The 16,751-nt window shown below is 41.4% G+C and overlaps 1 protein-coding gene and 1 long non-coding RNA gene across 2 annotated transcripts in view; both read right to left on the bottom strand.

Annotated features, from left to right (window-relative positions):
* Positions 1-2,710: 2,710 nt before the first annotated feature.
* LOC143987208 (uncharacterized) lies at positions 2,711-8,850 on the bottom strand. The gene is made up of 2 exons (XR_013276612.1): positions 5,316-8,850; positions 2,711-5,274 (listed from the first exon to the last, which is right to left on the bottom strand). It is a non-coding gene; the product is annotated as an uncharacterized LOC143987208 (long non-coding RNA).
* A 102-nt stretch (positions 8,851-8,952) lies between these two features.
* The window catches only part of MARK1 (microtubule affinity regulating kinase 1), a 208,098-nt gene continuing 200,299 nt past the window's right edge, over positions 8,953-16,751 (bottom strand). Inside the window, exons 17-18 of the mRNA XM_077485790.1 lie at positions 16,294-16,338; positions 8,953-9,736 (exon numbers count right to left, since the gene is read on the bottom strand). Coding sequence (XP_077341916.1) covers positions 9,382-9,736; positions 16,294-16,338 — 400 coding nt within the window. The 3' untranslated portion in view covers positions 8,953-9,381. The remainder of the gene's footprint in view (positions 9,737-16,293; positions 16,339-16,751) is intronic.

The raw sequence follows: 16,751 nt of genomic DNA, 5'->3' as shown, positions 1-16,751 counted from the left end.
TCTCAGAAGGCTGTGGGGGAGTCTCAGAAGATTGCGGGACCATTTACAAAGTGCCAGTGGGAAGCCGACTGAGAAGCTGCAAGGAGTCACAGCTGGCTTCCCACACTTAGCATGGCAGCCCTGGGGACACAACGGCCGGCAAAGAACCAGCATCTGTGCAGACGGTGCTGGATCCTTAGACAGGTAAGTGTCCTTTTATTAAAACAAGTCAGCAGATTGAAGAATTGTAGCTGCTGACTTTTTTTTTTCCTTTAAGATGAAGAACCTCTAAGGCAATGCACTTGTATTGCTGTGCACTGCATTACATTACACAATAAGGGTCACATCCAATTTTGGGGACATCAGGGTGCATCGACAATCCCTTCACTTCAATGGGCTACCTTAACATAATGCACGTTAATGCACATGTGCTAATGTTCGCAAAAATGTAACTGGGCCCTAAAGCTTTCAGGAAGATATAACGGAAACAGCCAAAATATAAAAATGTATCTCTTTCCACCACTAGAGGGCTCTGCAAACACAGCTCCAGGACCCTGTACTGTATATGTGGAGGAACATATATTAGGCGATAAACGCCAATAATGCACATTTAAACTAAAACTTTATCATAAATTGATATATTATGCTATTTACCATTTACAACACTGTAAACATCAATACAGCTTTTTTTTTTGTCTGAACACTGTCTGGAGCAACTCATTTCTTTGAGGAAGTTTTTGAAATAACAAAAAAAGGTGATCTGACAACCCAACACCTCACTGGTGATTGGTTCCCACCCTTAAAGAGACCCTGTCACCAAGCTAAAAAGCTGCAGAATTAAAAAAGCATTTTAAATGCAGTATTTTTTTTCAGTGTTTTTTCCTTTTTTTTTTTTACTATTGACTTGAAACGTTCCTGTGAACTCAGCTGAAAAATCAGATTAGTCAATTCCCTAGCATTGCCTTGTCCTTTTCTGGGAGTATCTGACCACTCGCTGTGCTGGCCCAGCTCCTCCACCCCCTCCTCCCCATACATATTCTTTTATGTAATTGCTTGGGAAGGAGTGAAGAGGCATGGGTGCTCACCCTGTGGCCTTCCAGTTGTTGTCCCATTAGGCCTCTGCTTTTGGGAGTCATTCTTGTAACTGTCAGCCTTGCAATGCCTCATTGGACTTGTAGTTCCACAACAGCTGGAGGGCTGTAGGTTGAGCACCCCTGTTATAGGGGGTGCTTACCTCACATCAAAGATGGTGGCACCCAGCCTGTCTCCAACTTTTAGATGCCTACATAATTTTACAGGTAAATAACATGCACATATAATCTAATGGGAAGACTGTTGTTGAAATGAATGGCCTGGCGACAGAGTCTCTTTAAAGAGAACCAGTCATGCAGGAATCTATACAGCAAGTCTTCATCAAAACTATGCAGGCTTCCTTATACAAGCTGTATATCCATGTATTTTGCTTGACTTGTACCAAGTCTGACACTTTAGAGGTAATGTCTTGGGGAGGTCAGAGGTCACCTGAAAGCTGACAGCTTATTCACAGGACCTTAGACACAGGCAGACCATGCAGGACATATATAAAAAAAAATATCCGTGTCTACAGCTGTTAATTTAGTGTTTCTGTTGATAACAATTTAGGCTCCATTCACACCTGAGCGTAGCACAGCGATAGATGCTGCAGCGCATTTTTGTGTTTTTATTGAAGCGTTTTTGGAGTGGTACCATTCATTTCATTGGACTTCCCTCCACTGCAAAGAGGCTCATTAACAAATCTTGGCACAGAGCCAGGAGCGTTTGGCGTGTGATTTTTGACACATTTTTGTATCTCATCTTCTCACTCGACAATCGTGGCAAACTCGCCTCGCTTTTAAGAAAAAAAAAACGGCATTGCAAACGCACCCCGCGATTTAAATCGCCTAGATGTGAACGGAGCCTTAGGGTCAGATATTTCTTTTTGTATGCATTTTGTTCAATAGATTATCAGACCTCAAGTGACCTGAGACCCTCTGGGTACAATGACAGCTTCCATAATTCTAAGGTACCTATAAGTAGAAATATAGAAGATGAACCGTACAACACATTAGATCACATGGAAATGAAAAAGCTTGGATTGTTTGTTAACCACTTGCTGACCGCTGCACGAAGATGTATGTCGGCAGAATGGCATGGGCGCACAAATGGGCGTACCCGTGCGTTCCTCAGTCAGAGGCTAGCGGGCACGCTCACGTCGCCAGTGGCGTGCCCGCGGACTCGATGTCCTCCGGTGGCCCGCGACCATGGCAAGGAGAGGCAGAACGGTGAGATGCCTATGTAAACTAGGCATTTCCCTGTTCTGCCTAGTGACATGACAGATCACTGCTCCCTGTCATCAGGAGCAGTGATCTCTGTCATGTTCTAGTGAGCCCACCCCCCCCTACAGTTGGAACACACTGAGGGAACACATTTAACCCCTTGATCACCCCCTAGTATTGAACCCCTTCCCTGCCAGTGTCATTTATACAGTAACCAGTGGCTATTTTTAGCTCTGATCGCTGTATGAACGTCAATGGTCCCAAAAATTTGTCAAAAGTGTCCAATCTGTCCGCCTCAATGTCACAGTAACAAAAACAATAATCGCTGATGGCCATTATTAATAATAAGCTATAACTTTTACGTAAACCAATGAATATACGCTTATTGCGATTTTTTGGAACCAAAAATATGTAGAACACCACACATTAGCCTAAACTGATCAAGAAATTCTTTATATATATTTTTTGGGGCTATTATAATTTTTCAAAATTGTCGGCCTTTTTTTGCTTATAGTGCAAAAAATTAAAACAGAGGTGATCAAATACTACCAAAAGAAAGCTCTATTTGTGTGTGTGTGGGGGGGGGGGGGTGTCAATTTTGTTTGGGAGCCACATCGCAATTGTCAGTTAAAAGGACACAGTGCCATATCGCAAAAAATGCTCTGGTCATTAAGGGGGTAAATTCTTCCAGGGCTTAAGTGGTTAAGATTGTACCATTTGTTGTATTCTTATGGAAAATCAATAAACAATGAAATGAAAGTATGGATTGTAGTGCATATAACGGCAGACCTTTGCATGACATTCTCTGGGGGTCTGCTACACTGGTCACAAAGTCAGACCTTAAAGTGGTTGTTAACCCTTAAATATACCCAGTGAAGCGACTGGCTTCAGGTGGTACACAGATATTAAACAAATACTCCTGCATACGTTGTACCTGTTTATCTACAGCTGCCTTTCCCCCTACATCCATTCAAAGTGCAGAATTTACACAGGATCTCTCAGCTCTGAAAAGCAGGGGGCAGAGAGCTGAAGTTACATCATTGAGGAGAGCTCTGATTGGAGGGAAGGGACACCCCCCTTCACATAGTAACAGAGCTGAGGCTCATCCCTCCGCTGTCCCCTTTTTTCTCTTGGTGTCAGGAAAACCTGTCAGAAGTGATTCATGCCAAAAGCAGAGGAAGAGGCAGCAGATAGAAAATACACTTCATGCTTGTTGGAAAAGAACAACAGCATGTAATGTAAAGTTGTTAATAAACTGACAATACTGTCTGCATTATACCTATCTATGCAGCAGGTGGCGCTGTTGTATTATAGTGTTTAGTTTTTAAATTCTAGAATATATCAGGATGTATTGTCTATCTATGCTCAATGCACTTTTGTGTTCTCTTCCTGTTCCATGATAAAGATATCCTCCAAGTAAAGTATTCTCTGCATACAACAAGCTTCAAAGCGCATGATTCTATAACTTGCTAATAGTTGTCTGGATTGAGACAGGTACACACTTTAGAAGGATATGCTTTTTTCATGTTTCATGTCTGAGGTTTACTTCCACTTTAATTCAGATTTGTACCAGATCAGCAAAAAAAAAACACAAAAAAATGTGTAGTGGGTCAATTGGTTGGGATAGCATTTAAACTGATTGTATAGAATTTCACATTAAAGCTAATCTCCAGGCTTCCCTTCAGCCTTCCACAGTTGCACCTCTCCTCTACTGAAATTACTTGGTCTATAATGCACACTGTCATCTTCTCACAGTGTGCATTAGAAGCTGCAGCAAGTAAGATAGAGCCTGCCTTATTTCCTAGCTGGAGGAGATCCAGCATCATCTAATGTCTTCCTCTCAAACATGAGTGTCCCTGGCTCGTCCCTTTCATTCGTTGGATTCCCATCATGAAGAATCAGCGTTACATGTAGGGTTTACCTAGGATAGTCTGCATGCACATATAGTCTATATAGGAACACCCACTCCTCCAGACTGACATCTACCCCATCAAGGCATTTTGATTTGCATAACTCCTCCCAAGTACCAGCCCACTGCTTAGATCAGGGTTGAATTCAGCACCCTGCCAGCCCCTCCCACCAGCCATGATCTGGCTTGCATTGCATAGAGAAGCACAAAGACCCTTTGATGACTTTATTGGGATTAAATAAGTTATGTAATAAAAACGGAAATTTTTTTTTTTTTTTAATTCACATGTTGATGAGGAGAAAAGGAGATCAGGGATTGAAAATAAAAGCAGTTCTATGTTACTAATCTGATGGTCTGACTCATCAAATCCGAAAACAACTCTTACAGTGTAGCACAGTAATCCTGAGCTGTGAATTAAAAACCCATGCATTCTTTACATAATAACTCTGATTGTGTGCCTTGTATAGGGGTCAGTATAGTGTTCTATAGGGGTTTTAAAGTAGCAGCTGGGAATGATTTATTCATTTTTTAACCATGATTTATTTTAATTTTTTGGGTGGAGGGTTGGGGGCACTACTTTTAAAAACTTTTTTATTTTAGTGAATTCCCAGCTACAAATAACAGCAATCCTGCTTTTATTAATATGTTATAGGTTTTTGTTTAAAAGAACTGCAGGCTAAAAATACAAGTAAAAGTACAATGGTGGACCGCTTTATCTGCCATCAATGTGACTTGCATTTTCTACACTGCAGGTAAAGGAAACGTGTGCAGCAGCCAAGACACAGAATATGTTCCTTCTGAACATCCGCTTTGTCTTGGCTGCTGTACAATAATTTGGACCCTATGTACTTGGTCAATGACCTGTCCCTTAGCCTGTCAGCAGACAAAAAGGAGCAGCACACTAAAGCCGGCCATACACGTTTCAAATTCGAACCATTAATGGGAAGGCTGAATGTACCAAGTTGATCGATCAACCAACTTGGATACAACCAGCCTGCCAGATTCGCTTGTGATAATCACCGTCTTCTACCAGCGGGGACAACTCTTCCATGCCCGGAGCAGACGGCAGGAGGGGTTCCCTGTCAAAACCATCTGTGTTGATAGGAGGATCCTGCAAATTTCTTTCCTGCAACCCGTGATTGCAGGAAAGAAACGTGCATGGTCTATGGCCTGCCTTAAAGCGGGGTTCCACCCTAAAGTGGAACCTCCGCTGATCGGAACCCTCCCCCCCTCTGGTGTCACAATTGGTACCTTTCAGGGGGGAGGGGGGTAGAGATACCTGTCAAAGACAGGTATTTACACCCACTTCCGGGCATAGACTCCCGTGGGAGTCTACGCCATTTCCTGTCCTGCCGCGCTGTCTGCTGGGACACACACGGGTCTCAGAGACAGCGCGGAGAATTCCTATTGCTCTGCGCGACTCGCGCATGCGCAGTAGGGAACCGGGAAGTGAAGCCGATTCGCTTCACTTCATGATTCCCTCACCTAGAATGGTGACGGCAGCAGCCGAGGGCCGAGCGGTCGATCGGCCTCGGCTGCCGGCATCGCTGGACCCCGGGACAGGTGAGTGTCCATTTATTAAAAGTCAGCAGCTGTAGTATTTATAGCTGCTGGCTTTTAATATTTTTTTTTTTTTGGTGGAATCCCTCTTTAAGCCAGTCCAATATTAGAAGATTTTAAAACAAAAGTTTCTACAAACATTTGTATAAGAATTCTCAGTATATTCGATGAATTTACTTATGTAGTTGGAAAGTACTTCAAAATTTCCATTGATTTTTACAATCAAATCTGGAATGAATGTCATTTCTCGAACGAGTTGTTAGAAATTTTCCATGCGGCTACTGAAAAGGAACAGTTATTTGCCCCGAATAACCATCAGAAAATCAAACGAAAATTCTTAAAAGAAAAAAATTTTGAACAAATTTCTACTAGTGTATGGCCAGCTTTAATGAAATCCTCCCTATGCTTTCTCCTCCATGGTGCAATGCAGCACTTACTGGTTAAGATTAAAGGTCCTCCTCTCCGAGTCGTGTTGTGCAAGAAATATAGGAAGTCAATATAAAGACAGATATAGGATGCTTCTATCAGCAGTTTTAGAAATACATTTTATTTTATGACTAAATTAGTGGATTGGATGCGGCTTCCTATAACTGCCCAGAGTTTGGCTTAAAAGTGTTACTAAACCCACAACAGTAAAACCAGTCTGTATATGCAGTAAAGCATGCTTGTTATACTCACGGTGGGACCTAAGGGGGTAATCCTCGGTATTGTGTAAAAAGGCTGTTTGATCCTGTCTTCTCTGATCCTCACCCTTTTCCACTCTCCCCTGATCATTTCCTGATAACACAAGAATCGATGGAGTCAGGCTGCACATGCTCAGTTTGGTGTGTATTGCTAGAGAGGTTTTTTTTTTTCTTGGGAGAGTGCATGAGATCAGCACAGGGCCAATCAGCACTGTCCAGACAGAGGGTCAGGGGTCTTGAAGTCTGATAGGACAGTCAGAATTCTCCTCCTAGAAGCTTTAAACAGTGCTCGGCTGAACACTGATAAAAGTCACAAGACTGCTCTAACAGCTGAGCTGATGAGAAAAGGTGATTAGCAGTTTATAGTTACTAAAATAATTGACCCAGATCTTTCCCAGCCTGCCGGGAAACATAAGCAGGAGGAGCAGGATTCTAGTCCATCGCTGCTGGTCACATGGACAATTTCTTTTTTTTTTAAAAGGCCTTTGGAATACAGATTAAAAATAAATAATATCAATAACTGGTTAAAATTGACATACCAATATAAATTTGAAAAAAAAAATGTTTATTATTTTGTGGTAATAACATGTTGCGGGCAGATTTCTGCCAGTCACAGGATGTGCCGCGCCCCTCTAGCCTGTGTCTTAGGATAAGAGGGAAGTGAAGCCACCATTAATCTACATGTAATATCCCACACCCATTGTGTTTAGCTGGTTAGTGGGCATGGAGGAGGAGGGAGTGGGCTGTCATTTACCACTGTGTGTATACGCCCACATGTGTGATTCTCTAGTTACATGGGCTGCTCAGATGTGATAGGGAGAAAATGCTCAGCATAGAAACTCACTGAAAACAGAGCATGTGCAGAGTTGCCACCACAGCTGCAAAATCCCTAGCTGGAATTCTAGGAGGATCAGCCTGATTTTTTTTGCAGAATACAGAAAATAAATCTCATAGTGACTGAGTATGAACAGCATCTAATACAGAATTTATTTATATATTTTTTTACAATGTGGGTTTAGTGACACTTTAATTTAGGCCCTTTAATGCATTTCATTACTATTCTAATAATATTTGATACACAAGCCTCCTCCCCCCAAGGCTCTATCTGATGCTTTTAAATAAATGTTTAAAAAAATACTTTTTAAATAATACGAATATTTGTACTAGGTGCTTAATTTTGAACATTAGGCTGTATGAACTTTTAGGAAAATTGGGTGTGGGGGATTTATTGGGCCCACTGGCACAATGTATCATTATTAACTGGCCTACTAACGCTCACAAAGGCCGGGTTCACATATGTGCCGGCACGGGTTTGTGCCTGGGGTCTGTTTCGTGTCTGTTCACTGGTTCAGGTGGGATTCAGGTCAGAATTTTTGTCTGAATTCGCACCTGAGCTGGACCCAAATACGCACAGGACCCTTTTGCAATCCGCTTCCACGGCCACCCTGGCCTCTCCATTGAGAGCGCATATCATGCGAAATGGATGCAGGGAAACCCGCATCCAATTCACAAATATGTGAACCCAGTTGAATGGTCTATAGGATGCTCTGAGCAATCTTCTGATTTTCTATTTTATAGGGTTGTGTCTCTTCCACATACATACTGGAAAATGTATGCAAATGAGAACTATAGCTTTGGGAGTCGATTTTAAAGGGGCGGGGGTCTCACATACTGGGGTGAAACTGGTACTCTTGGCAAGTAGTACTGGTGGTCAGGAGCCATGTACTCCTGTGACATGGGAAGGCTTATTGAGGAGCAGGGGGGTCATTAAAAGGCCTCCAAACAGTGCACGGATAAGGTGACAATATAGGGTGCAGAGATGACATCATAATGAAGTTTATAAAATGACGTGACTTCCCTCACCCTCCCAGACTCTAATAAATTGCAAACAAACCCCAGCGCAATCAGTTGACAAATACAGGAGCTGTAAAAGGTTAGCATTGAATACAGTGGACAGAGAGAGAGAGAGAGAGGGGAGAAAAATTCCCCATTGCCCATGCTTGATTTTTACAAGTTGTGGTACTCAGAGTTAAAGTGCCCCTTCCAGTACTGCGCTGTACTTTTATGGCTATTTCAATAACTTTTTTATAAAAGACTTTATCACCCGATGAGAAATTAGTCTCTGAATTATCCTTCTTCTCATACCACCTTGCCTACATAGGGTAGTTATCAGGAGGTCCAAGGGTCTGCTTTACGCTAGCATGAACATGGCACCAGCTGCCAAAGTGAAGGGCCCCAACTGCATGGCCATCAACCCCTGCATTTTTCCCCATAATCCTCTGTTCCTGTAAACATGGAGCTGGTCATGCTGCCAAATAAGCAGCCCACCCCCTCCACTCATTGCATGCTGCTGAACCTGCGGCCACGCTCATAATCCTGTCTAGGGATTAAACGTCTTCAGCATGTCAAACATGAAACATAAAAAAAAAAAAAAAAAAAAATTATATATATATATATATATATATATATATATATATATATATATATATATATATATATATATATATATATATATATATATATATACACAAAATTAAAAAGGAAGAGCTCAACGGAAAACACTGAACATAGATCTCTGTACAGAAAAACTAAACCCAGCTATACAAGATTTGCTTTTTTTGTGTGTGTGAAAGCACTCAATTGTCTATTTTACAATTCTATCCACATAGACTGAGTACTGAAAACTTCGGAATCGTCTTCCTGTACATGTGACACGACAGGCTGCTCACCGTTGACGGTAAAAGTGGTGCTGAATCTCAAATTGTACAACGGATTATCGCTATGTATAACCTTATTGCAGTAAGGGCATTATCTTGAAGTAAAGGAGAAAGGCGTGCGTGCCAAAAGGGTGTAATGCCCATTACTGGCGTCGGAAAAAGCCCGTGATCTGCGTCCCGGCAGCGTGGGCTCCAGCAGTACATTCAGACGTGAACATTTGCCAGCTTTTTGCACGTTTTCACAGTTTGAGCTCGTTTGCGATCTTGGACGCAATGTTTTTGAAGGCGATGGAGGTCCCGGATATCCTCTTGAAGCGCACGCCATTGAGGGAGAGGCGAGGCAGTTTGCACACTTCCATTTCCCATTGGACAAGGCTATCCTGCCTGGCGTCGCCATGGACGCAGAAAAGCAGGAAACGCTCCTTCTGCTCGTAGTCGCAGTTGTTGGCGTCCAGGACTTTGCGGATCTCTTTCATCATGTCGTTGGGGTCCATGGAGCTGGTGGTCTTCATGCTCCATGTAAAGCGCAGAGAGCGGGGCTTTGAATCCTTTGGGTCTTCTCTTTCGCTCACTTTTGGCTCCCCAGAAGTGCTCCTGAAGGAAGAACAAAAAAAGGACATTTAAGAACTTTTTGAAATGAAATTTTTTTTTTTAATAAACCATAAAATGAAATCAATCTAAACAAACGTTATATAACAAGTTTGCTAAAGGCTTACAGTGCATATTTTGCAAAAGGGGGTTTTGTTTAATTCCATACTTTGATTTTGCTTTCTTGGCAGCCATTTTGAGATCTGAATTCATATTCTTTAGGAGGAATCCTATTGTAGGAGGTGTGCCAAAGTCCTAATGTACTATAATATCAGAGAAAAGGGTCTATAGTAAATCCCTCTTCAGCCAGGTAAGAGTCATGCCACTGCCAAATTGCTCTCTTGCACAATACTGGAGGGCAGGGGGGGAGGGGGGTGCTTTCTCACGCAATCTCAGATCACCAACACCAAGAGAGCTTGTCTATTCACAGTACAGCTCTGCATGTTTCTTCGTTCCTCTGCCTATTATGTGGGGGGGGGGGGGGGTGCCTTTCCTCCAATCAGCTCACACACAGTGTAAGCCCAGGCTCCCCTCCCATTGCTGAAACAGGAAGAAACATTTCTAACACAATGTGTACTTTCTAAAGCATATAGAAAGCCGAAGACAGCAGATAAACTTGTAAAACTTATGTAGGGAGATTTGTTTCTGGGTATCATCTGAGGCTGTTCACGTCACTGGGTATAGGACAGGGTTTACATCCACTTTAAAGACTGGTAAGCTGCAATATATTAGATCTTTGTTCTTGGATTTTGATATACTCTAATAAAAGTTGTACAAGCTTAAACAAATCCTACAGAGATTTTACATTTTCACATCAGGGACACAAAGACCGACATAAATCCTGACAGGAGTTATCCCATAGTTTGTAGACGCTATAACTTTTGTACAAACCAATGCACAATATACGCTTATTGGGATTTTTTATGTAGCAGAATACATATTTATGAAGAAATTCTATTTTTTACAATTTTTTTATTGGATATGTTTTATAGCAGAAAGTAAAAAATATCCCCCCCCCCCATATTTGTCGGTGTTTTGTTGTTTATAGCGCAAAAAATTAAAACCGCAGAGGTGATCAAAAATATCACCCAAAAAAAAAAAAAGCTCTATTTGTGGGATAAAAAGGACATACATTTTATTTGTGTACAGCACTGCACAACCACACAATTGTCAGTTAAAGTAACGCAGTGCGGTATCGCAAAAAATGGCCTGGTCGTGAAGGGGGGTTAACCTTCCGGAGCTGAAGTGGTTAAAGTGCATGTCTGGATAAAATAGCAAAAACATATGCAGCACATCTCTTACAATGCATGCATATTCTCTCAATTTTGTCTCTTTTCTGCAAATACAGAAAAATACCTATTGATCCTGCCTCTACTGCACTGAATTGGTCGTAAGGTCTGTCCAGTTCACAAATGCTGAATTGCAAAACACCAACCCCCTTTCTATTTTCTCCGTGGCATAAGGGGGAGGTGTTCTGTAGTCCAGCAGAGGAGAACTCAGTGCAGCAAAGACCGCTTACTACAGGTATGATGAGCTTGCTGGATTTCTGGTAAATCTACATGCATTTTCCTGTACTTCCATCCCTATTAAAGAGGAAAAACATGAAACAGTGTGCATGTATTACAAAGATGTACTAAGCATGCTTGCTTTAGTTTATTTTGCCCATACACATTAGCAGTAGACATGACAGGAATACTGGGGGGCTGCCACTGGTGACGTCACAATCTCTGGCATTGTTATCCTGAGGTGGGCTTCACTACCTGACCTGGAACAAGCATGCAGCCAGGTAAGTAAAACACACTGAAGGCAGGAATGCACTAGGTTCATAAATGCAGTCCAGTCAAGGAGATTGTTGAAGAGCAGGACCTGCGATTCTTTCCACACTTTGCTATATATAACAACAACGGGCACATCATATCATGCCAGTAACACAAAACCATTGGATACCAGATATTTCCAACAATACATTTGACTTTATATATTGAAGTAAGTTTGTTTAAATTAGTTATAGTAATGGAGATAGATGCCAATTAAATCAATGTTTCAGCAATCTGCGCTGGGCGAATGCTAACTAAATTCTCCTCGCATTCTATAATTTCTTTATTTAGTATTTGGGGCTTATTTTTTACCCGCCAAAAACATGTATTGCACCTTACCAGTCCTTCGATGTGGTGGCTGCATATTAGTTTTCTTTTTTCGATTTTTTTCCCCTTCATTTTCTAATAATGATCCTGCCAATCACACACTTCTTGCCCTAGGGTGACAACACTCACTGTACTGTTTCATGGAGGTGCAGAAGAGGTGTTCTGTAGTCCGTACAACCTTCCTGTCCAAGGGTGACAACACTTACTTACTGTACTGTATTCTATGGAGGATTAGTATTATCACCCTAGGACAGGAAGTTTGTACAGACTACAGAACACCTCTTCTGCTCCTCAATGACATATGGGGGAGAGGCGTTCTGCACTCCACTAATAGAACTAGGCTGTGTCGATAAAACCGCTTGGGATTTTACTGCAGATGAGGCACTGAAGCTAAGAGCTTACTGGATTTGTTGCAGGTGTTCCGTCAGATTAGGCGACCCATCAGATTTTGTAACGGAAGTGACACTCCATCACGGCCATCTTGGTACACCCCACACTTGGCCACACTAAGCCTACAGTCTGAAGTTGCCAAGTGGACATCTTTTTACACCCACCGGAGTCTTGCATTTCACACTTATTTTTTGCAGTAAACTCAGCTTATATAGTGAAATACAGTATTTAGAACTGAAAGACTCCGGTGGGTGTAAAAAGAGGTCCGTTTGGCAACTTCAGACTGTAGGCTTACTGTGGACGAGTACCAAGTGGGCCGTGACGGAACGTCACTTCTGTTACGAAGTCTGATGGGTAGCCTAATCTGACGGAACAAACCAAAAAGCATTTTTTTGCACTTATTGATCGGCTATAAAAAAATTTTTTTTAATGGTATATATCAGGGATATGCAATTAGTGGACCTCCAGCTGTTGCAGAACTACAAGTCCCATGAGGCAAAGCAAAGACACAAGCATGACACCCAGAGGCAGAGGCATGATGGGACTTGAAGTTTTGCAACTGTTAGAGGTCCATTAATTGCATGTACCTGGTATATATTAAAAGACCAAAAAGGAGCACATAAGAGAATTTCATTGTTTGGGTGTACACACATTCGACTTTCCAGACGTGAGGGATGGTCTCTGATTAGTTGCTGTGGGTTTCTAAGTTTTGCATATAATCACAGATCTTTGCACTGCTTACTTAGCTAGACTGCTGTTGTCTTAAAGGCAACCTATCACAAAGCAATATAGAAGATTCCACTTCACTTTTCTCCCATGGAACTAGGAGAGAGAGAAAGCTGGCGTCTTTCTGAGGCCTCGCACCCCATTTTTGCTATTGTGACAGATGTACTTTAAAAACAATGTGGTTGATTTACTAAAATTGGTGAGTGCAAAATCTGGTGCAGCTCATAGAAACCAATCAGAAAATCTCGATTTATACTTCCATTCTCTGCATTCACGGTATGTGTTTATTACCATGTAATACCCCGGGGACCCCCGGGGTTTTAGTGGCCCATTATGCCACACAAGTGTTGATTTATACTACTTTTATCAGTACAAATGTATTTTAAGGTGAACTTTTCCTCCACTAGAATAAGGCTGTAACATAAAATATGGAAAAAATGAAGTGCTGTGAATACTTTCCGGATGCACTCTAAAATAAATAGATATAAAAAAAAATACAAAATAGATTAAAAAACAATAACATTTACATACTTCCTATGACAAAAGCACACCAACACAAATGACTGTTTAAGCAAAGTATGATTAGTAAACTGCTGGACAGAATATCAAAGATAATAAACCACTTCCAGACCAGAAGATGCCATTTTGCATTCATGTCATAAAGCAGGTAAGATAAAAATAATAAGTGAAAGCATCACACTAACATCTTCTGGTCCCGATCGTACAAAATACACAGCACCAGATTTCGTTTTACAAACACAGGCAGTCAAATAAACGCACTTGTAGGCACTTACCGTGAGTAATAATAAATAAATTATTACATGGGACGCAACACCTAAAAACATCTCCAGATCACATCTTAGGAAGTTTTATATAATGTTAAGTTATACTGTATACATGTGAGGTTTGTTATGTTAATTCATTAGCAGAGTCTGAGATTCAAACTTAAAAGTTTGGAATACAATTCCTGCACATGGGGTTGTGTTTAGGCATTGCGGGTCCCTTAAAAACCATTCATAGCAAAATAGACTGAGAAGGAATTTGTGTTGTGATAGAAAAATAGAAGTATTATGCATAGAACACAAATTTTGTTTCTAAAAGGTGCAATCCCATACGCTACAAAAATCACAGAGGATTCCTTTAATTCTAACCGTGGCTCCCTCAGGGGAACATAAAGCAAAAAGTATTTGGCCACACAGTAGAAAGTTTTCTCAAAAGTATATTGTAAATTGAAAGGGCTTTACTCAGGCCCCTTTCACATCCAATCAGGTCTGCCTTTCAGTTTTTCAGGCAGACCTGATCAGACAGTCCATGCATCCCTATGGATAGGTGGGTGGAAACGGACTTGTGTCTATTTACACCTGCCTACCTCTGGGTCTGACCCAGTCCGCTGGAGAAAACAAAAACAAAAAAACACAACAGCAGGGGATCCATCTGGTTCAATTTAGCTGGATTTGATCGGAGGGTAGTCAAGTATAAATGGAGAGGCAGAGACCATTTACTCCTGGCTGCCCATAGACCAGAGCACGCTCTGTCCATGTCTGCTCTGCAGAAACTAAGCGGACATGAATATGTCATCCACCTGCTCTGCTCCAATCAGCAGGGGATCTGTGTGCTGATTGGAAAGGATTCCGCCCTGTGTGAAAGGGCCCTTAACCACTTCTGGACCACCCACCGTGCATATACGTCACTACTTTGACGTTGAATACCAGGGTTATGGCAGATAGCTGCCATAATAACCCCAGTATATTTTTAAACAGCGGGCGGTCCATTTTAACATAAAAGTGGTCCCAGTGGCAGATCCGCCACGGGATCAGTTTTATGGGTGGCCAGATTGGTGCGCCCCCTCCCCCACACAATCCGATTGCTTGATGGGCAAGAAATCGAGTGAGGGCAAGATAGCCCCCACATGAGACTCTATGCCCTTGGAGGAACGGAGCGATGTCAAAACGTCACTTCCTCCCCCCGGCCTTAAAGGGCCCATTTTTTTTTCTTAAAAAAAAAAAAAAATATATATATATATAACTTTTTATTTTTTATTGCTTTTAAGTGTAAATGTGAGATAGGAGGTCTTTTCGGACCCAGATCTCACATTAATGAGGCCCTGTCCTGCTTATTTCTATTACAAGGGATGTTTATATTTCTTGTAATAGGAATAAAAGTGATCACATTTTTTTTTAAAAAGGGACGGTGTAAAAATAAAAAAGTAAAATGAATAAGGAAAAAAAAAAAAAAAAAGAAATTCAAGCACCTCATCCCTCCGAGCTTGCGCGCAGAAGCAAACGCGCCCACAAGTCGCTTCCACATATGTCAACAGTGTTTAAACCACACATATGAGGTATCGTCACAATTGTTAGAGCAAGAGCAATATTTCTCTGTAACCTGTAGAAATGTTTAAAGCGTGGCCTATAAAGATTTTTTAGTTCCAAAGTTTGTCGCCATTCTACAAGTGTGCACAATTTTAAAGCATGACATGTTAGGTATCAATTTACTTGGTGTAACATTATTTTTCACATTATAGATTTTTTTTTTTACTGTTTTCTTATTTTTTTAATTAAAAAAAAAGGTGTATTTTTTCAAAAAGAATTGCGTTTACAAAGTATTGCAACGATCTCCATTTTATTCTCTAGGGCAGTGATGGCAAACTTTGTCACCCCAGATGTTTTGGAACTACATTTCCCATGATACTCATTTACTCTGCAGTGTAGTTGAGATTCATGGAAAATGTAGTCTGGGGTGCCAAGTTTCGCCATCACTGCTCTAGGGTCCCTGCAAAAAGAATAATAATATAATGTTCTAAGTAATTTTCTGGCAAAAAAATACTGATTTTAACTTGTAAACAACAAGTGTCAGAAATAAGCTTGGTACCTTAGTGGTTAAAGCTGAACACAAATTTTGGGTCATTTGCTATCCCCCACTGGCTCTAAGGCTGAGAACTGGGCGATCAAACATACCTGATCGCTCAGTTCTCCCTGAACTTTGGCTGTACTTCTCCTTTAACTTATAGCGTGCTTTCATTTTTTTTCTTCATTCCTGGAATTCAGCTTTAAAAAAAACATTCTTGCCTTTCCATGTGATAAAAAAGAAAATACTTTAGTTCTACCCCGCCTGAAGAGCCACAAAGTGTCTAAACCCTGATCTATGACCTGGCAGGAATTGCACCTTTACAGCTGAAAATAAGAAGAAGTTAAACAGAAGCGGGGCCATGTTGTGACAGCGATAAATGCGCACACTGAAAAGAGAGGAAAACAAGACAAGACACTGCAGAAGAGCAGCCTGGAGGGTAATATATCGGCTCCTCACCTTGAGGGGTCTGTCCTGCCACTCGCTTCACCTTCACTTGGATCCCTCAAAACAAAGTCAAGGTTCAGATTCAATGACAAGCCACAGACAAGAATCAATACACAATATATGCTGAAGGAGCCAGCTAGAGAGAATCCCAGCTTGCAGCCAGTGATTCCTTGTAATTGTTCACACTCCATCAGGAAAAACAAAAGTTTGACTCCAGGCAGATTTAAAACACACAAACAAATGCTCTATATTCATTAATTCATTGTTAAATGTATTTATTTATTTTTTTAACACACAAGCAAGTATAAGTACCAGAATCCAGCTTTCTGCAATCCCTGAACAGTAGAGTCTGTGAGAGAGAAGCAGCACAAGGAGCCAATTAGCTGTGCTGCACCGCTCATATGCGATCATTGAACAAACTGACAGGAGGAGAGAGCAGAGTGAGGCTGGGTTCACACTTATACAATGCC

This window comes from Lithobates pipiens, unplaced genomic scaffold (assembly GCF_037356315.1).
Source record: "Lithobates pipiens isolate NorthernLeopardFrog02 unplaced genomic scaffold, aLitPip1_a1.2 Scaffold_18, whole genome shotgun sequence".
Taxonomy (NCBI): domain Eukaryota; kingdom Metazoa; phylum Chordata; class Amphibia; order Anura; family Ranidae; genus Lithobates; species Lithobates pipiens.
The sequence above is the reverse complement of the archived record's forward strand: the minus strand, read 5'-3'. Positions and strand labels throughout refer to the sequence as shown.